This window comes from Brachycentrus maculatus, unplaced genomic scaffold (assembly GCF_059751285.1).
Source record: "Brachycentrus maculatus isolate JH-2025_06_01 unplaced genomic scaffold, ASM5975128v1 h1tg000169l, whole genome shotgun sequence".
Lineage (NCBI taxonomy): Eukaryota > Metazoa > Arthropoda > Insecta > Trichoptera > Brachycentridae > Brachycentrus > Brachycentrus maculatus.
In genome coordinates, this window is record NW_028280922.1 from 111,059 (window position 1) to 133,032 (window position 21,974).

General features: G+C 32.6%; 3 protein-coding genes across 4 annotated transcripts in view; all 3 read left to right on the forward strand.

The window, feature by feature from the left end:
• Nucleotides 1–50: 50 nt before the first annotated feature.
• On the forward strand, nucleotides 51–7,363 carry LOC148308324 (sorting nexin-4-like). 2 transcript variants are annotated; one of them, XM_088261890.1, is made up of 11 exons: nucleotides 51–219; nucleotides 312–426; nucleotides 509–615; nucleotides 2,273–2,411; nucleotides 3,921–4,098; nucleotides 4,517–4,655; nucleotides 4,736–4,863; nucleotides 4,938–5,100; nucleotides 6,322–6,483; nucleotides 6,577–6,691; nucleotides 7,181–7,363. In XM_088261890.1, exons 2-11 carry the CDS (start codon nucleotides 358–360, stop codon nucleotides 7,229–7,231), a joined length of 1,251 nt encoding a protein of 416 aa, XP_088118016.1. In that variant the 5' UTR covers nucleotides 51–219; nucleotides 312–357; the 3' UTR covers nucleotides 7,232–7,363. The 2 variants fall into 2 exon arrangements, with proteins under 2 accessions (XP_088118016.1, XP_088118017.1); XM_088261891.1 differs by having other exon boundaries at nucleotides 74–426; nucleotides 4,736–4,788.
• An 8,028-nt stretch (nucleotides 7,364–15,391) lies between these two features.
• Nucleotides 15,392–16,255, forward strand: LOC148308325 (uncharacterized). The gene has a single exon (XM_088261933.1). The coding sequence runs from the start codon at nucleotides 15,952–15,954 to the stop codon at nucleotides 16,150–16,152; it is 201 nt and encodes a 66-aa protein (XP_088118059.1). The 5' UTR covers nucleotides 15,392–15,951; the 3' UTR covers nucleotides 16,153–16,255.
• Nucleotides 16,256–18,088: 1,833 nt separating this feature from the next.
• LOC148308326 (uncharacterized) overlaps nucleotides 18,089–21,974 on the forward strand; it is a 64,404-nt gene continuing 60,518 nt past the window's right edge. Inside the window, exon 1 of the mRNA XM_088261883.1 lies at nucleotides 18,089–18,253. Coding sequence (XP_088118009.1) covers nucleotides 18,225–18,253 — 29 coding nt within the window. The 5' untranslated portion in view covers nucleotides 18,089–18,224. The remainder of the gene's footprint in view (nucleotides 18,254–21,974) is intronic.

Genomic DNA, 21,974 nt, shown 5'->3' on the forward strand with positions numbered 1-21,974 from the left:
TTGATTTATGGTTTATCTTTTTACTTATATTGTCTATGAGAGTATTTGTCATTCTTTAAAAAAATATCTATGTATTGTCATTTTATACTTGGTACCGAAATAATGTCATCCTGAAATCTGTATTGTTAATAAGATTACTTTTACTTATGCGTTCATTATTGTATTTTTGTTAACATATGATTATTTTTAACATTCATTAAATTATTTGTGTTAAAGCAGGTATGTCGATACGATCGTGCAGAAGTAGTTGGTGTCCCATTTCTAATTTATGAAGTGTAGGTACGAAATATTTATCGAGCATACTTTTCCAGTATTCCGAATACATTCTCTAAATAATCATCGATTAGTGTGGGAACAATGGAGGGTGCGAAAGATGCCAAAGAAATAATCAGCGCTTATATTTCTTTGAAAGACATCAAAGAAGAGGTTTGTATGTAATTCGTCGTTTGATTGTTACATTTGATTTTAATATCAGTAACATTTTATGCTCTGTTATATTGTGCTTTAGGACTGTCTATTAAAACATGCAGAAATAAATATTTTGGAATCTGAAAAGAGAGCGAATGGCCCCCTTCACGTCCGGGACCACTACATGGTGTATCTTGTAGATGTCAAGTGAGTGTTTCTTTACATTTACTATCACTTGATTACTATTCTTCCTATAAAACAATCCAATGAAACTTCCTATAAAACAATCCAATGAAACATGTGTAACAAAACGATGTATGATAGATGTGCGAATAGTGAAATAAGGAAAGAATGCAAAGCTGAGATAAGCATTATCGATAAAATTAAGAAAGGTGTGTTGAGATGGTTTGGACATGTAGAACGAATGAGTGAGGAAAGAACGGTAAAACAAATTTATGAGGCGAATGTTAGCGGGAAAAGAAGCAGAGGAAGACCGAGAAAAACATTGCACGATCAGGTATGCCAAATACTTGAAAGTGGTCAGGTTAGGAGTCGTAACAATCGGCGGGTATGTATGAGGAGATGCATGAACGTGGAAGAGGCGAAGAATGTTTGCAAGGACAGAGTGGTGTGGCGCTCTATTCTCTCTGCCTACCCCTGCGGGGAAGCGGCGTGATGGTTAGTTAGTTAGTTAGTTATGAAACTTAACGCCAGAAACTCAGTTATAAATATTGGGATGAAAATAAATACCAATCTAATGCCAATATATCTCTCCTAAACCGCATTATATTTATGAACCACGATAATTATATATCTTGTCGAAGTGTCAGTCACACATCTGTGCATTTTTACTAATAAATTAGGTTCCATGCCACAGAGGTGCATCTACTGTTTTCCATCTCTCCCCAACCGTGGAGCGTAGAGCGTAGATTATTTCTCCAATATTTTTAGTACCTATATGTCGGGATTTGGACTTCCAATGCCATCTATTCATGATACAACACAATTAAATCATTCAATCGTCAGTTACATGTTTTACTGACTGAAACAATGACATATGTTTTAAAATGTCATTAATATTATAATTAATCTTACTAATGGAGAGGTTAATAACATTTATAGAGATAAGCATAAAAAACAGGCTATTGTATTGGAATTCCTTTACCTTTTTAATCACATTTTTAAAATAATGTTGATTATCATGGACAATTTATACAGGATCATTTAGGTAAAATATTTTTTGATGAATCGTCTTATACAATGCATTTATACATTCGCACCCGCTAATTAAATGACCTTATAGCTATAAATCAATATCAAGGTCAAGTACATTGGTCAAGGTTTGTACATTTTAAAACCTATTTGAAGTTAGCAGGCAGGAAGTATTCATAGATCATATTCATCAGGATATGATCTATGATCCTGTTCAAATGGATGAGCTATAAATGAGGATAACCATAAAATATAGGGATTCAATTGCTTTAGGGATGTTCAAATAATTATCTCCTGACCCTTGTCGCATTCAATGGCGCATAGGGCACTGCATCAGATTAATGTCAGGAACAGTCTTGTGCTCCAGGGTAATTATTATATTTACTCTGGGAATCCAAGCCGGGACCTTCAGCACAGTTACTGTGCCGAAGGTCCCAAACTGTTGCGCTGTAGCCAAACATGTTGATCACTAATTTATGAAGGTGGACATAATTAATGACTTTAAATGAATGATTTTAACAAAGCATGGGAATAAGGATCAGGTAAGAGAGAGAGTCCAGATAGGGAGATGTGATGAACAGTTGGGGTTAAAATTCCACCTTAAGGGTGATTATTTAATATGATGGTCAGCATAAATATGTTACAATTTCAGGGTAACAGACGATCACTTCAACTTGCTGCAAAATAGAGTAAGTTCAATATGGCGTCGCTACACTGAGTTCGAACAACTCCACGATTACCTTCAAGTCACGTATCCATATGTTGTGATGCCACCCTTACCAGAAAAGAGGGTTTGTATATATTTTATATTATGTATTTACTTTTTAGATTTCTCTTATGTGCAGTTATATTTAAAAATAAAATTAAAGCTATAAACTCGGAATATTTTTTGTTTATCTACATTTCCATTCATACTTCAGTCTGCATGTAAAGATATAGTGAGATAATTGGCTCTCGTCAGTTGTGATTTTTATTTTTGAAAACGAATACATATTAAAATCTGTTTTACATGTTATATTAACATATTATAAATGACCAGATCCATCTTTTTTCAGAGTTTTGCCCTTCTATATTTGTTTTGCGTGTAGAGCAAACAGATAGAGAAAATGACTGAAAAGTATACTTAGCAAGTTTGAATGAAGGAGTATGCCAAAGATGGCAAATGTAGACTAAAAGAGATCAAATCGAACAGAAACTGAAAACTGGTTATGTGAGTAGTGTATACACTTGTGGTGTATGTTGAAAGTTGAAAGTTGAGAGCTAAGCAGTAGTAGGAATGTACTACATATTACCTAATATCTATATACATCATAATTTATTTATTTATGTTCATATTTTCATAACATTTTTTACTACATGGAAACCTCACTGGGAACAGCACATATCGCACACTTTGATCAAAAATTATGATTTTTTTAGATTACTTATTCAGATTCTACAAAAGAAGACACATATATCAATTTATCCGATTTCTCAATATCTTCCATATTCTTCAAAATATAGCACTATATGTTCCTTTTGGTGAATAAAAGAATTCGATTCTCTCTGCCTATCCCTTTGCAAAGCGGCGTGATGGTTAGTTAGTTAGTTAATATGAAATGTTTAAATCTAAATATTCTTTTATATGCATTGTCGATTCATAAAAGAAAACAGGAAACTTCTATTACATAAGGCGACAGCATTATATGTTTTTCGTCTTTCCTGAAAAAACAGTTTTTTTTTGAGTTGATACTCTTTTGATCTAGGGGTGCGATATTAATAAATAAATTATTTATATTTAAATCATTTACAATATTTTAACTAGTCTACTGCTTTGGTGGGGTGACCATCTCGATGCAATTCTGGAGACCCAAATGAAGTAGCTATTATTTTTACAAATAATTATAATTTCACAATTTTTTTGTAACTTTGTAGCGATGTTATATATTAAGAGTAGGGTATTATATATTTTCTGAACAAGGTATACACGACTCCTCTGACCAAATAATGTTTTCATTTTAGCTGGCAAATATAACTTTTTCTTTTTAAGGCGCGTTTCATAGGTACAATTATAATATTTTTTCCCACTATTAATATGAGTGTGAAAGAAGAGTGCCTCAGCGTACAGTTGCCTTATGTTCATAACACCTAATCGTTGGGACAGCTCCGCTGTAGGAGCTCTCGTAAAGACCCTGAAAAAAGCCTTGAGAACTCAATTTTGTGCAGTTTTTACTGTATGAATGACATTTGCCCTTGCCCCACCCCATGCATGCAATTATACCATTCTTATCTGACTTAACTCTGACACGATACGAGTGCAGATCCTTCACGGATGGCAGAAGAGCGACACTCTGAGCGCGGAGTTTGTGGATCGGCGCCGCGCGGGGCTGGAGAGCTTCCTGCTGCGGGTAGGCGCGCATTCTGCACTCTGCTTCGACCCGCACTTCCTTGGCTTCCTGCAGCTGCAACACGGCTGGCGGGAAACCGTCATGGAGACAGGTATGTAATTTTTTACTTGTGATATTATTGTAACGTTTACCTTGACCAGAAATACAATAAACTAGTTCTGGTGGCTAAAAACGTAGTTTAAGGCTTAGTATCTGGCAGTCGGCAATGTTATTCAGAGGAATAGGGTGTCATCCTTCCGACGCTTCCAATTTACCTCTACCTTCATTGTCTCTAGCCATTCAAAAATGGTCCTCGTTGCTAAATATTCACCCATATTTCTGGACTACAGCTTTCTTCTTTCTCTTACTCTAAATCTTTCCTGTTGTCATTACCTGGAGAAAATGATGTCGCTTGCGCACTTCATTGATTCGATTTGTAACATTTAGTATCTAAAACATCGCAAACTGTTTGCTTATTCTCATTTTTATCATAACTGACTACTAAATACATATTTTTAACATTATTCTAGGTTATATGGTCTTAGCAGAGAAGAAACTGAAATCGTTGGCAATTACAATTAGATTAAAATCGCCAGATGCTAAATTTGAAATTATAAAGGCGTACGGAAAGCAACTTGAATCTAGTCTAAATAATTTATTGTATACAAGGTGAGAATATTTACAGAATCACTCATTTTCAATTTAATATTATAGCATTCTTATTAATAATTCAAATGTTTTTTTTTAAGATCCAAAATGGTGGAGAAACAACTCACTCTGTGCAAACTTCACGCAAACTATGGTAAACTATTTAGCGAATGGAGCGTAATAGAGAAAGAAATGGGCGATGGCCTCCAGAAGGCTGGACATTATTTTGGTAATCTATCGCCAAACAAACTATTTTATTTTAGGTTTGATAACTAAGAACAATAATTAAAAATTCAATTGTAGATTCCATAGCAGAGAGCATCGACAGTATCCTAGAAGATGAAGAACAGTACGCGGACCAATTGAAGGAGTATTTGTTTTTTGCGGAGGCTTTACAAAATGTGTGTCGGCATCACGAGGCCCTGCAGCTGGCTCTGGAGAATTCCGAGGAATGCCTCAATGCCAGGTAAACTCCCGCTGACTCCTCAATGTGATATTCCAGTGGGGGGGAGGTTTAGTGCATAAACAACATGTGTGGAGTAAGGTACAACTTATATAGCCAGTATTACATGTCCTCTGACACAGAAGCTGATAGAAAGTGAAGCCTAACTTGTCAAATTATGGGATGCAACACTGTGCGGTGCTAAAGTAGACAGTGCTGCCACTACAACTTGACAACTTTTATATTTTAAACTGACTCACTACCTTCGTAATAAATCTATACTGGTCAATATGAAGTCATGAACCCAATATTACATTGTCCTAACTAGAATTAGACCTAACTAAATGTTACAGTATTTGAGGTTTTTATTGATATCTCAATATAGATGAGAAAGTTTATTGATTTAGGATTATAGAAATCTGGGTATTAATAGATCAAAATATGAAAAGCCCTGTTTGCAGCATTTGTCCCTCTCTTGATGTCTTCTTTTTCAATGTTACAACAATATGGTACAAAAGTACACACTGTGGTTATTATAGTGTAAAGTAAAAAGTAGTGATTAATTGCTTAGCGTTTTTTTTAATATTGGAAAGTGCTGATTTATGCGAGAATAATATCGCTATAACTTTGGCCATATTTTCTGCAAATTGAGAAAGCAACTTACAGTGATTGCAGGTTTGAAAAAAAAATTACCAGGTTCTCTTTGCAATATTCGTAACAAACAAACAAACAGAACAATCCTGTATTTGGTGCCAAAATATTATCAAAAGTCTTGTCCTGATTGGTCATATTGGCAGTCATATGAGTGCAATCGCTAAAACAGTTGCCTGCATTATCTATCACCTGTCATTTAGCAAAGTTCCAAACCTCTATCATCCTGCCGTTCTACTTACCAATAGATGTCACTAATGACATTATTTCGACACAATATTATATGAATTTTTATTTTTATTTAATTACTTTTTATTGTTACTACTCTTTTTTTAATGACCAAATTTATATTAATTCTTTATATATGTATTTAACCTGTGCTTTTACTTATTTCTTTAATTTTGTTGTGTTTTCATATAATTGATAAAAAAACATATAAACTATTAGTATTGCACTGTATTTCATTTCATGTTACTTATGTGTTTTTAATTGTTTGCGATCCATAAATAAATAATTATTTCTTATTTCCTGTGGGATATAAGAGTGGTCAAATGCGTATATGTAGTTGTTTTTTTAATGAATGTTTGCTTCCAGAAATGCAGAAAGAGAGCGTGCTGCGCAAGGCAAGGCGGGTATCATGTCCCGATTATTTGGAACAACAGATCCGGATATAGTACGAGACCAGACATGTCGCTCTCTGGATTCTAAGATTACCGCCGATCGGATGGCCATAGAGAAAGCCCGCGAGGAGTTGCGGTTAGTTCCTAAACTTCCAATACATATTGAGAATCGTGTGGAAAGTTAAGCTAGATAAAAGAAAAAATTAATGTTGTTTTGGAATATTTTCAGGGAGTTTACAGAAAAGGCATTAATAGATATCGAACGATTCCAAAAGCAGAAAGATAAAGATCTTCAGGAGACGTTAGCAGGATACGTCGTTCTACAAGTTAAAAATGCTAGGAAGGTTAGTAAATTTATGTATTTTTTTTATTCATTTTGACGTTATATAGTTTTTTTTTTTATGTAAACATTCTTATATCATCTAAGGCATTTAATATTGCCAGAATGGAAAAATAAACATGACAAAATTATCCTTCAATATGACAAATGCAAGAACACATATTACTGAGCCTGTTATAAACTATAAGGACAAAACTGGGAAGTCCTACCACATTTGGCGTGTTCGCCGGATATTGCTCCATCAGACTATTGCTTATTCAGATCGGTGAGAAATGTGGTAAACGAGCAGCAGTTCAGCAATTTTGAAGATATCGAAAAATGAGTACTGAACTGGATTGCTTCCAAAAATGAGGAATTGTTTTGACGCGGATATTATCTATTCCCTGAAAGGTGGGAAAAGGTTGTAGCTTCTGATGGGCAATATAAAAAAGGTAGAAATTAATTTACACAATGTTTTTGTATTCTTACTGATTTATTGTATTTTAATAATCAGGGTCTCCAGACGTGGACGCAAGTTAAGGAATGTCTGGATGGAATATCCTAATCCTCGCTGCAGCTCTTATTCTTACTGCCATGGAGATGTCTTCCTTTAGTAATAATACTATAATGTGCAAACATAAACAAAACCTATATATATATATATTTTTTCACTCAAATAAATATATTCTCCTTCTAACCTTCTCATTAAATGCAATTATGTAGCACATTTTTACAAGCTTTTAAGTATTTAATTTATATGTACATTAAATTAATACACTGATGAAATATTTATAAGACCCAAAAATTACTGTATATATTACTTATTCACTCTTCAGTTTCATATTGTTGGAAGATAGACTCGTATCTCCTAACAATTACTGTACATATTGCTTATTCACTCTTCAGTTTCATATTGTTGGAAGATAGACTCGTATCTCCTAACAATTACTGTACATATTGCTTATTCACTCTTCAGTTTCATATTGTTGGAAGATAGACTCGTATCTCCTAACAATTACTGTACATATTGCTTATTCACTCTTCAGTTTCATATTGTTGGAAGATAGACTCGTATCTCCTAACAATTACTGTACATATTGCTTATTCACTCTTCAGTTTCATATTGTTGGAAGATAGACTCGTATCTCCTAACAATTACTGTACATATTGCTTATTCACTCTTCAGTTTCATATTGTTGGAAGATAGACTCGTATCTCCTAACAATTACTGTACATATTGCTTATTCACTCTTCAGTTTCATATTGTTGGAAGATAGACTCGTATCTCCTAACAATTACTGTACATATTGCTTATTCACTCTTCAGTTTCATATTGTTGGAAGATAGACTCGTATCTCCTAACAATTTTTAAGCCTCCTTCAAATGTTACATATTGAAATTAATGAATTTATAATTTGATAGAACTGTCAAATAAGATTTTTAAAGTTTTATCTTTACGGTGGTTAAATCAAAAGTTACAATAACTCTACTGTCAGGACTGATCACCTTGCTTTTATGTAACAATAAGCTTAAAACATTGCGTCAATCTGATGCGGTGCTTTTCGCACCATTTAATCTCAATATCAAATGTTACAAAGACAATGTGATGGGCACTCGAAATTTATTTAATTTATTTTAAGAAGAAAAGTTTCTTATTATAACTGCATGAATAATCGAAATGATATAAATTTGCCCTTCTGATGATATTTATATTGCTGCTATTTCGTTACTGTTCATGATATTTTAAGCTATATACATTTGTACATACAATTTATTTCATTTTTATTTAAGTTTTGCAAACTTATATTTCATTTCTTTTCTTTGTATATTTTACTCACTTTAATTGGATCTTACACTTATACATTCATTTTAATCATTATTATTAAGAAATGTCTGTAATGAGGCTGATGTAAGAGACAATTATTAAGACAAAATGTGATTCCAAAGATTTGATTATGCACTTTCCCTAGTATTATGCGCTATGCACCTCCCAATACATATACATATTTAGGTATGTGAAATGCCAGTTTCACAAAGCCTTTTTAATCTTTCGTTTGGACACTTGGTACATTATAGTTGGCATATTATATATATTTGGCTAAACTTGCGATTTTGGTGTTTTACATAAATAACTACTGTTAGTAAGCGGCTACGCATTGTTATTCATTAACTAGCTGATCAAGATCAATTTAATACAGATAACTTGAGATAATTTGTTTTCACTGTGATAGTTGTGAATTTTATATTAAAAAATATATAATATTAGCTCGAAATTATCTCCATATTAAAAACCCAATATGACGCTAAAAATCTTATTAGCGAGTTTTATGTTACTTATATAATAGTTGTATGTAACTATCATGTTATTATTAGAATTTTTGTAATGAATGTCATCCACATTAAAAGCCTTGATTTACTACATACAATATTGATTAATATATTTTCTTCAATAACAACACTGGAATTGGAATATAACCAAACATATGACAGTTCTTAAACACTTCAAACTACAGAAAATTATTAACTTGTTGAAAGAATGGTTACCGATACCGACTCTTTAACTGCCAAATGGTTTCATAAAATGCGCAAGAATATATTTTTGTCAGTAACGGTTACAGTCTAATTAAATTAACAAAAGATTAAAAATGCTTTGTCAAATCACACCCAATCATATTATTAATATAAATCTTACAAACTTTAATCTCTTTATAACTGTTCGTTGTTAGTTATGGTTATTAAATATTTTCAATGAATTTCTAAATTTTATTGTAAAAAATAACATTGCTCAGTACATATACATAATTTACAAAACATATAAGTATGTATTGATAATGATTCTTTATCCCTATACCTATCATCGTATTCACAAAATTGCAGTATGAATTAAGTTAAATATGTCCTAATTCATAATGAATAATTATTTGAGGGTATTGGAACCACATATGGCAATAGTTAGGCATATATTGTTTAAGCTACTTTATTTCCATTTTGTCTATAATGTGTAGTGGTTAGCGAGTTTGCTTAGTGTGTAAGAGGTCCCGAGTTAGATCCAGAATGTGTCCAAGAAAATATTTTTCTCTTTTTGAATTGCAATAATTATTTTATATTAATTGATATCTGAAACCGTAGTGTACCTAATTAATTATTAAATTGACACTGTGTCCTTCCAACGTGGTGCCCTATCACTATTGGCTAAGAATTAGGGTCAATTCCAAAAGATTATATGGGAATACTAAGTATTTTTAACAATATTTAAAACACATTTATTTTACCTTTATCTCTTTCCTTACGAATGATATATTTATAAAATTTGATCCAAGAAACAAAAATATAATCAGGTTTATTTACGTACGAATAACCTGTCATTTTTCTCTTAATGTTATTGATATTTACTGCTATGAAGATCTTTGAAAATAAAAATAATGGGTTTTACCCGATCACTGGGTTAAAATGAGTTGTGCTTTCTCTACCATGCGGCCCTATTAAAACATATTATATTTATTATTTGAATTGCTTATTTTTTTGAGACTATTTTTTACTTTTTTATTACTCAATAAATAATTACTATGTAAGTAAGAAATTAGTAATATGATTGATTATTTATTTACTTAATACATATAATGCGTAATCACTATACAGCAAACATCTCTCTCTCACCCAAACACAAGTGCTCGTGTTACTATTGAAATACGGGAGCGAGATGCAGATATATTTTGTAAAATTTTGGCAGCGGCCAAGATCAATATGGCCTAATTGAATCATGTAACTGTAAAAAAGTTTATTTTTCAGGATTATTTGCACATATGTTGGTATTATAAGAATTATCTATATTTTAAGCCAAGAATCATTACAAAATCACCAAAATCACTGCTTCCAGAGAAATCATTAAAGGTGCCAACATGTTGACTGTGCCAACCGCGGAGAAGAGTCAACTGTAGTATGTTAATGAAATCTTTTTCACGGTCATCAATTTATTATCCTGTGTTTGGATCTAATTGAATAAATATAGTTTTGTTTGTAAAGAATTCATGGTACGATGTATAAAATTACCACACACAAGTACACTGTGATCCCTTAGAGTGGCTTCTAACCATCCACTTATTAAAAAATGGTTGTTGCGTAAACAAAATTAATTATACACTAGTAGAATGTGATATTCATTTCCAATATCTTCAATTTGGACATAATTTAATATATACAAAATAAATATGTTTATATGTAATAAATTTATTTTGTATAAATGATTCGATGATGAGTATGCTTTTTTTATTAATGGAATAAAAATTTCCTTTCTTATGATAAACCCCAGTATGCATCTCTCAGCATGTGTGCTGGTTGGTATATGATACAAAATATAAGTCCATTTTATTATGTAAGTGCTTTTAAGATGTTTGGCATTGCCGTAAGATAGATAAATGTACATACTTATATGTACATATACATATACAGAATGGCTATAAGCTTTGTAAATTGCATTCGCTAGATGTCGGTGCCTCGGCTGCAAGTTCCCTGACTAGCAGTAGCATATGGAATACACTGGGATTGCGGTAAATATGTTACAACAGTCTTCACCAAAATCATTTGTGCCGGAATAAATATTATTTTGAAGAATCCTATAAACCGCTGATTACTGGAAATGTGTAGTTTGGTTAGGTGTTTAATTAATAATAGAATTTATTACTTTCTCCAGTTTAACTACTCGTATGTTTGTTTATATAATACATATTCTCAATAGACATATTCCAAATCTCCCAAGTTTTTCCAGTGTATATACATATACCAAAGTCATAAAATAAGCGCATTTTATACCTTCTTTATAGTCTCAGGTGGAGATGTGGTGGCTACGGTGCAATGTAGAAGGTAACCTAATGAAACTTCACTTGGAATGTTTAGAACTTGCAACATTTTCCATATTCCGATGATAGGTCTACGCCTTGCTAATATCAAATGTCAAAAATCAGACACAAAGTTTTTTTGTTTAATGTAACGTTGCGTATGTACAATGCTATTAAATATTTTCCATGTCAGTAAGTTAATCATACTGATGAGGTTGATATGTATTAAAATGTGAATTTATAGAAAAAATAGATATTTCTCAGTCCAGAGTTAAAATAGAATATGCTAAATTTTTATTAGAAAAGACATAAACTGTTTAAACCTTCATTCATCATTTTATTAACAGGATCTGTATTTTTTTCACGAATTGTATAATTTTTATATCTCTGGATGATGGTTTTCTTTGTGTCACAAAATGCATTTAGAAGTTAGGCACTAAATAGCGCCTTTTATTGCGCACTATTCTTTTGTAAAATACATATTCTCTCTTAATTAAGATTTCTTAATGCTACTAGGGACCATTGATATTTATGTATTTTGTACCGAAAGATCGTTATTAAATTGTCATAAATTGATTCCTGGTTTTATTGAATGCAGCTGTCTCCGAAATCATTTTTGATAAAAGTGAATACTCGTTTCCCCCGAGTTGTGCGGGAGATGCCTTATTAATTCATATTGTATACTAAGTATGGAAGACTTATTGCAATTTGAAGAATTTATACTCGCCACCGGAATAGTAGAAAATTCAAGCAATAAATCCTCAGCTTTGGATTTGTGAAGATTTCACACCTTTTTAATAATTCCGCAGTTCTTATATTTATTATTATTATTTATTTTATGTGTTGATACATGGCATTTACTTACAGAAACCGCTTTTTTCGTTGAAGGATTTTAATTATATTTGATAAAAATAATTGAATTGCGCATAGAAGAGGTATGTTCAGAACAAGTCCAATTTATTGCTGTTGAATAATACATAAAGCGGTCTTTTTGAAAAATATAAAAAAAATTATATAAAATATAAACTTGTCGCGGATATTTTTTTTAGTTACATACGTTTTAAATGAAAAGGGTAGTAGTTTCCGGCTTCCGACTCCATGGTGTAGTGATTAGTGATAAAAATGCATTAATGCGGTATGCATCACTGGGTGCGGATGAGGTTTAGAAGAAGTTGAAAATGGTCACAATCTCTGCGACAAAAAAATATCATATTTGGAAATAAGAACCTTCAAAAACGTATCGGTAAATAATAAGAAATAGCGTTCGATTATTTCTAATATCATCTTTTAATAAAAATTCAGGAAATCTGGAAAAAATAAAGCATCTTTAAAAAAAGAGTTCTTTTGAATTTTTTTAAGGAATTGGAATATCCAGTTGATAGAGTGATAAAAGTATTTCATAACATTTAAACCCAAAAAAATTATTAGAATAAGAATTTATTAAAAAAGCATGCCTTTGTCGGCTTTCTTCGGTTTCCAAATTTAGTTAAATCCAATCTTATTTGAAACGTCTGTTTTCTTGTCCTAACCCATGTTTGCTGGGTGATTTTTTTTTTTTTTTTAAATCACCTAAATTTATTTTGACTCCCCTGGTAATCGTACGCGGGACCTCCAGCGCAGTAACCAAACGCGCTAACCTTTATAACACGGAGACAGATAAACTTGTTTTACGTGTACAATGTTTCGACACCTCGCACGTATACTATGGCTCGGTATATTTGTATTGGATTCAAGTTTATTTTTCCGAGAAAAAAATGTGATTGCAACTTTTTAAAAATTATTATTTGTAATTAGAGATATGATGAAATACGTATATCAAAAATTAAACTCGGCGGTTTGTGGGTATGCTTGTAACATAATATGTTCTGTAAGCTGAAGGTGGATAGGATCCGTTCAATCGGTGGATCTGTATCACTTTTAAGTCACTATCAAGTGATTCATTAAGACCGGGTATTGAACGATGGATCTTTCTGACAAAGCGCGCGACGAGCGAGGAGAATTTTTATCACAAATTTTATTCACGACAACCGCAAAAAGGTCGTAAAGATTCGGTCTGATTCGATTACCGCCGATTTCAAAATTAATTCAAGAAATATTCATTTTCAATTGAGTTTTTGAGCTGTATTTTTCACATCTACAGTCTTATCCTATCTGTAAACATGCCTCTAAAAATATGGACTTGGGGGGTTATTATTATTTTTTTAAAGAGATTTTGCAATCGCGAAACCTTGAAAATAATGCTTTAAATTAGTAAGTTGGTGAGTCTGGAAATCAGTGAACTGGCCGGCTTTAGTGAACTGGATTCACGTAAATTGGGATCCGGTCGTTCACGAACTTCTGTTGTAAGATTTTCCATGATAAACTCCGGCATAGGTACCTACTCGTATATTTCTTCGAAACTAATACCAAAAACACCTAGACCAGGGGTTCCCAAAGTGTGCGCCGCAGCGCCCTGGGGGGGCCGTGGAAAGTATAGAGGGGCGCCGCGAGACGATCCTCTATCATTATCCGAAACCATAAATATTCTCTTTTTTGTTGTTCTCTTTTTCACTTCTGAATTATTATAAGTAGAATAAAACTCATTTTCATTTTCAAACTGCTAATAGTCCTCTCGGTACGCTTATGGCGACCGTAAAATGGGTGAAGCGCCCTAAACGTTCCCCAAACAAAACACTTATTTTGATAAAAATAATTTTATCATTTGCACGTGATGTTGAACGTTTTATCCATTCATATTGATTTGCCATAACATACAAAATAAATTTGACAGATGTAACATCAACAATATAGCCGCTATTAACTGTGAAAGTTTGAATGTCCTTATTGTCCTTATTACCCTACACACACACGTATATATATATATATATATATATATATATATATATATATATATATATATATATATATATAAATATCTATATATATATATATATATATATATATATATAAATATGTGTACATATAGTCACTATATACATATTATATATTCCAAATAGTAACGAGGGGGGCCGTAACAGAATACCATACTTGTAAGTGCGTCGCTGCTGAAAAAGATTGGGAACCCCTGACCTAGACTGTAGAACAAGGGTGGCCCGCGGTCATGTATGACAAATATTTTTTTATGTATCGGGTTTTTCAGAATATATTTTAAATCATATTTAAGTTATTAAAACCAATCAAGTTTCTGTAATTACATGAAATGCATATATTCTGGTAAAAAGAAACTCATAACTCGCACTGAGCGGCCATTTCAATTTATCAAAATTGGTTTTATTCCAAATAAATTTGTTAATATTGTTTGATTTTTGTGTCCTCATTAATAATTTTGTTAAAATTTATAAAAAAATGTTTATTACTATACAGATACATCTTTCGTTCAATGAGTGTTTTCTTCTCACATCTGGTTGTAGTATTTTTTTCCACTATCACACTAATTGTACTTTCTGATTACCTCTGCATTCAAGTTATTTATAATGTGTACTTGCAAAAAAATCAATAAGTATGAAATTCGTTGTATTTTTTTAAAATTATTACTGTCTATGCGGCCCTTAGGAAAATTTTCGGTCATCGATGCGGCCCGGGGTGCAATTTGTGTTGGCCAGGCCTGCTGTAGAAGTAGTGTAGGAAGTCTGAATTATTTTCGTATCGATCATTGATTGTAATATTAATGTGTACATTGTACAGCTGTACCGGGTGGCTAGCAATACAGGGTGAGTAGGAGTAGTATGTCACATGACATGACGTGTCGTACTTACAGTGGCCTCGTATCTTTATGGATTTTTTAGGTCCCATCGGAAATATGAAATAACCGGCCGACATTCTCAACCGTACACAAGTGGCCACCTGACGCCCTACACCGTTGCGTACATTCTTCACAGAAATATTTATTGTAAAGCGACATTAGTAATAGAAATTAAATTCAGATCATTCCTTTCATGATTTCCTAAAAGGTATGCACCGCCTCTTAAAGGCGATAAAGGAAGGACACCGAAATATTTGTAAATAAATAAATATATATACTTATAATATTTTTTAAGAAAAAAAAGGTTGCCGTACTTTTTAAAAAAAATGTATCTACTTACAAAGTGTTAACAACGTCGACATTAAAAAAACAAAAATGTTTCTAAGGTGATGTTTTGTAGTGTAATCAGATTAATAATCTAAAATCATTTTAAAAGTTATACATTTTCTTATCCTTCTAACTCTCATCCGCACTCAGTGGTGCATAGGGCACTGCATCGCATCGACACAGTGTTATCTTATCAAAGTGATAGCCAGTCGCGCTAACCACTACACTACGAAGGTGGACAATAAAATATAAATTCGCGTAATCGTAATGCGACTGCGTATAGGTGGTGGAAAGCGACGCGAAACTCCAAAATAAGATTCTAACAGGAAATTGCGAAGAAGCACGGTTTGAGCCCGTAAGCCGTGCCGTGTAGAGTAGAGGATGAAGCACCAGAAGGTGTCGGTGGACGTGTGGGCGATGGTGCAGTCCATGGCGGGCTACCTGGCCGTGGTGGTGCTGGCCGGCGTGCTGCTGCGCCTGCTGGTGGCCGTGCTCAGCCTGCCCTCGCGTCTGCGCGCGCAGCGCCGCAACATCCAGGACGTCTTGGTCAAGCTGCAGGTCTGCTACTTCATCTCTCTGTGACGTCAATTTACAAGTCAAATGTTCCGCCATAGGACTTTCTATAGTATAATACGTAATAGTTGAGGTAGTATTACAGGCATATATGTCATCAAACCCTTACCCGCACCCGTTACTTGATCGTTAACACACGAAGCCCTCCGCTTCAGGTACTAGTAAATATTACGTATTATACTACGGGAAGTCTAATAACGGAACATTTAATAGGGAAATTCAACAATGTTGGGAGCAATTACTCTGTGCGTGAATTAAATAATAAAGTTGTCTTTGTTTCAGGAAAAATACCCGGAAGCTTTCCAACCTACCGAAGAAGAAGCGGCAGCAATAACGGAAGATACAAAACAGATTGAGAACGGAATAGAAGTAGAAAAGAAAGAAGAGGATAAGAAATCTAAATAATCTTTATGTAATGTTGAACAGGATCCCCAAATTATTATGTTAGAGTATTATCCTATTTATAATTTACGCTTATTTTCAGTCTATACTTTGTATTACATTTATTCGTAAAATGTGAAATTTAAACATTTACAAATTTAAAAATATCATTTATCATCATTTATGCTGAAACTCTTCACGTGAAAAAATCTCACTGATGTGTATAACCACTATCTACCCACTAATTTCTAACAGCCGTGTACGATACAAACCTTGACCACTTTTACTAGTGTTTTTTTTTTTGTTTTTTGGAAGATATTGTTTCATAGTAATAAACCCGGCAATGTAGGTACATATATTTTTTTTATGTAAACAAGAAGTTAAGTGATTCGATATAAATATTTAGCTGGTCTATTGTTTTCATTTACTTTGTTTTAAATTAACGAATGTAATAATTTGCGGTTTAAATATAAATATTAGAACTAGCAAAAATATGTGACATAAATGATTAACAATACCTGTTTTCATGAGATGGTCTTTCCAATATTTCATTATGGAAGAGTAACGTGGACAAGATGAAAGGACGGAGATGGGAAGCTGAAGGGGTAAATCGAGGACTGCGTGGCGTACAAACGTCTCTTTCTTTACAGACCTATTTGAAAAAAAAGCTTTCGTCGACTGTGCGATCACAAATCCTATAGTTCTCCGGGGAGCTTGCCTTGAACGAGAATTTAACGAGATGCATTCATCTTCCTATTGGCAGGAAACGAACCAGCGACACCTATGGCATAGTCTAGAGTCCTCATCTTCTTCTTCAACTTCAGCACGGTGTATATACGTTATTTTGATGCCTGCAAAAGGTTTACACCAGTCGGAATAAAATATTAAATTTTTGCTTTGGATGTAAAAATTTCATTTATGTATCGTATTTATCTATTAAGATAAGTGAATATCATTTTTTACTGTAATAAATTTGTTAATTAAGAAACATATTGCATTCATTTTTCATTAAAAATATAAGAAGGTTTTTTGTTAGTTTGTTTTCTTTACATTGTACATATTGTAGAATATTCAAGAGTCCCATTTTCAGCGCGCGCATCCAACATGGCGGCACCACTAGCGCTATCGGGTTGACGTCACAGACGGAAAAATCCGAACTTTTCCGAAAATTATTCCTCCGTTGCCGGGATATAAATCAATGTTTTGTATAAGAAAAACATTTGACAATACTATCGCGGTTTTTATAAACCTTATATATTAAAACGACTCGAATGTTTCAACCCGAGTTTAGTAGACTGTTACTTTAAAAATCTGTTAAATCGCGGTGAATGTTTTTGTTATTAAAAATTCACACGCTGCGGAAATCTCGGTCTCTTTATGTTTTTATAATTTTATAACCTCGCCGGATTTGTTTACCAAAATACATAAAGATAAGAGTTTGTCCTAATAATATTGGCAAGTATATGAAGAGATAGGTTACTCGTGACACTTCTGTATTATATTTTAATATTATTATCGTCTACTGATAACAGTTCGCTATGATCAGTGACGGTGTTTGGTTGTTCTGTTCGGTTGCTCAAGCCCTGTTAGTAATCTCGGCCTGTTAGTACTGCACTGGAGGTCGTTCGCAGCCCTTCGGGACTATGCCGAGAGTGAGGTGATCGCGGTTTGCAGGGACCAGAAGACAAAGAAGAACAGAAATGTCCCGGTCTTCCAGTCTCTCTCGGGGGTAAGTAAAGGATGAAAGCCCTTACACCACTCACCCATGTAACAAAATTTATAGAATACCTTGTGGAATGAACCCATATAATCTCTCAAAGAATATAATGCATTACCTGGATGTGGTCATCTCGTTCTCCCTGTTATTCTCTCCCTCCAACCTCCCAACTCCCTATTCAGGGGAGGTTTAGCGTTATAAGGACCTCCTAATATTTTACACAATTCATAAACAAGAGTCAAAAACAATTAAGCGATTGGTTTATAAGTTGAATAAAATTTCTGTAATGTCAGTACATCAATATTTTCTCTTATTTATAAACAAAGTATTGATAGTCCCTACCTACGATATATATATATATATATATATATATATATATATATATATATATATATATATATATATATATATATATATATATATATATATATATATGTCAAAATTAAAATTTGGTATCAGATAATAAAAGACAAATGTAGCATTATAACCATGAAAGGGCTTACAAAATTACATGTAATATATAAAAATAAGAAGAATATGGAGGTCTGGGATCACTTAAACCGGCCTATGGAGGTCGTAAGCCCTGTAAATGTCCAGACTGCCATATTCTTCTCTTCTTTATTTATTATTAATGATTTTACTAACGATTAATATATTGGTATCGTATTTTAATTTTTGTTTTTTTTTTTAAATTACAACTCCTTAATAATGTTTTGTGTAACGTAAAATTTACCAATATATTTTCATCATAACCACTTATATTATATTTATTTAGAATTTACGATAGAGTGTTTACTGGTCGTTGTCATTCAGTTTTCATTAAAAAATTATCACTCTTTATAAACTTATCAGAAAGTAACTACCTGGAAATGCGCTATCTGCCCGTTCTCCAAGTCTGCGGAGTTTTTTTATAGGTTTCATTTTAATACAGCGAAATAAATAATTAATCACCCGTTTCCACCTTACCAAATATTGGATTGAAAATGATGTCAGGCAATCGATCGATATCGTACTTTATTTATCGTATTATTTTATCTCACCTGCCATCAATTTTTCTGTATTGAGTCTCGCTATCTCCGAAAATACGTATTTTTTTAAATATAAAAATACGTACAGTACGGATTATTCACACCGATAGTGAAACTTTTTACGTGTTTTGTGCAATTTCAATTGATATAACATATGTTGAACAAATAATCGTATCCTTAGTTTACGAGTAAAACCACAACAAAAATACTTTTTGCGTTCGATAATAACCAACAGATAACTATGTTATCTACTAATCAATCTAGAAATGTATCTTTTTTAATAGTAATGGTTTTAAACTGGGATATTGTGTATTATTTAAGTATAACATGATATGAGTAAACAGTAATCATAATTTTTGCAACCTGATATTATGCTAGTTCAAGGTATAAGGTAATTAATATGGATACTCAATAGGCTAGTACGGAAATATGCATATTATATTAATAAATTTATTGCCGTTTTTTTTGTATTGGCAAATTAATTCACGTAAGATGATCGGTACTATTCTTGTTGAAATCAGTAATGAAATGGGGAAGACTTTGTGATCCTGTGGTTACTGTATACGACTTTGAACTCTAGTTTGAACTCAGTTTACTGCAACTCAATTCCTACTTACGAAAACAGTAAGATATTGAATTGTAAATGTATGCAAAGCAAATGAATATGACAGTTTTTTTTAATAATAAGCCGTAGTGTGTCGGTCAATACATCAAAAATCGTGACTTTTTATGGAATATGGAATTATAGAATGCAAATATTAATATTTTGAAAAAAAAAGTTTAAAAAATCAAGCTATAAATTATCTTTATTTTAATAGCAAAAAATAACGATTTGGACCATTAAACTCAATAAAAATTGTCTTTTTTGCTTCTGCAAAAATGAAATAAACTTCATATGTTTAAAAGAGTGAAGTAAAAAGTTGTAATATTATGTAGTATAAGAATCATCCGCGAAAAAAAATGTACATATAAAAAGTAATTCCTTGCGCCCAAAATGTTGGGCACCCTCGCTCTATAACATACAATTTACCAGTACATATAATAATTATTACGTTTTAATTGATATATAATACATACTATATGGTATGATACAGAAGTGATCGAATTATCTAACACTGATTACATTACGATAAGAGAATGCAAGTTTATTAGTAAATACAAAGTCCAAACGACTTCATTACGTACCTATTATACGTTCAGTAATCCCAATCAAGTTAGCACCGTGTCCATTCGACGCAGTGCTCTAAAATGCGATATTTTCCTCTTTGGGGGTTCCCGGGTTCGACTATTTACATATTTCAAAGAAAAATTAGTATCAAACCGTTTAAGTTTAGTTCAATTAGTTTTATCTTAAACCCTGACTGGTGATAACCTTTATAAAGCGCCATGGAGGAAATTGGTATTTTTATTTAATTTTTTTAAATTAAAGATAAATATTTGCATTCTTATGCTAGATGTACTTACATACGGATTTACGCTGATGTACCATAAGTGCCAAGTTCTTTCTGTTATCACACTCGTATTATCACCAGTGTGGTATCATGTTGTGGCAGAGTGGACGATCGAACCCCGAATCTCGAATATGTAATAAGTCGCTTTACGACGGAACCAAAATACAATATTTTATATATTCCTCCATTATTTAGCGTTAAAGATTGGTTTAATACTTCCAGTATCCCCCAAATTCACCGACAACTTTCTACAACTGGTCGTTTAAAATTCAAAGAATTTTCTAATTGTATTCACAAACAAAAAAGCTGTTTCAAATATATTTTTTGTCTCCTTCTAAACCATTCGTGACACTGTCACTATCAAAATTAAATGTTAAGTAACTTTTCGTTTTTTGTTTATCGTTTAACCAATTGGCATTTAAAATTATTCTAAAAGGCATTTACAAATTGGTGAATACTGTGTGTACTAAAAAAATGTATGCGTGCAAAAAAGTTCAATAAAATTTACCGTATTATAAGTCAAATAAGCAACTACGATAAAGGAAAAATTAGATATTTTTGGGAAGGATATATGGAAGCCTTTGGACGTCTGAAGGGTATTAAAAATAAATCTTTATAACCATCACTCGGAGGGTAAATTTAATATATATATTCTTACCGAGATTTGGATATATTCAAAATATTGTTCATGTACTTAAAATTTCTACCCGTACATGCATATTGCGCATCTATGAATTTAAACCATTTTTCATTGTTTATAGAAAAACGGAGAGAAAATTTCAAATCGCTTTATTAGTATGGATTTTGCAAATTGTATTTTAGTCGTTCAACGCGCTGTTATATCGTCCGCTTTAAACGTCTCAGATTAGAAGAGGTAAATCCATTATAATATATAAACGTTTAGGAATGATAAATATTTGGCAGCCATTTCGCATCTCTTGCGTTGAGTTGGCACGACATGTGGTCGCTCTGCACCGACTAGGTACTGTAGTACTGAGACATTATATACGGCAATGCGTACCTTGAGTAGGGAACTTCTTCAACTCCGGGTCTCAATTGCAATCCCGGGATTTTCTGGGTTTTATCGGGAGATTCCGGGATTAAAAAGAAGGATTCAATTATCAATGGGTATTCTTCAAATCATTCATTATTTTTTTCGAAATTGTTATATAAAAATTATACGTATTTATAATTCTCAGAAAAGAGGCAGTCCTAGTAGCACAAATAGATACGATTATTTTATTTTCCCTACCT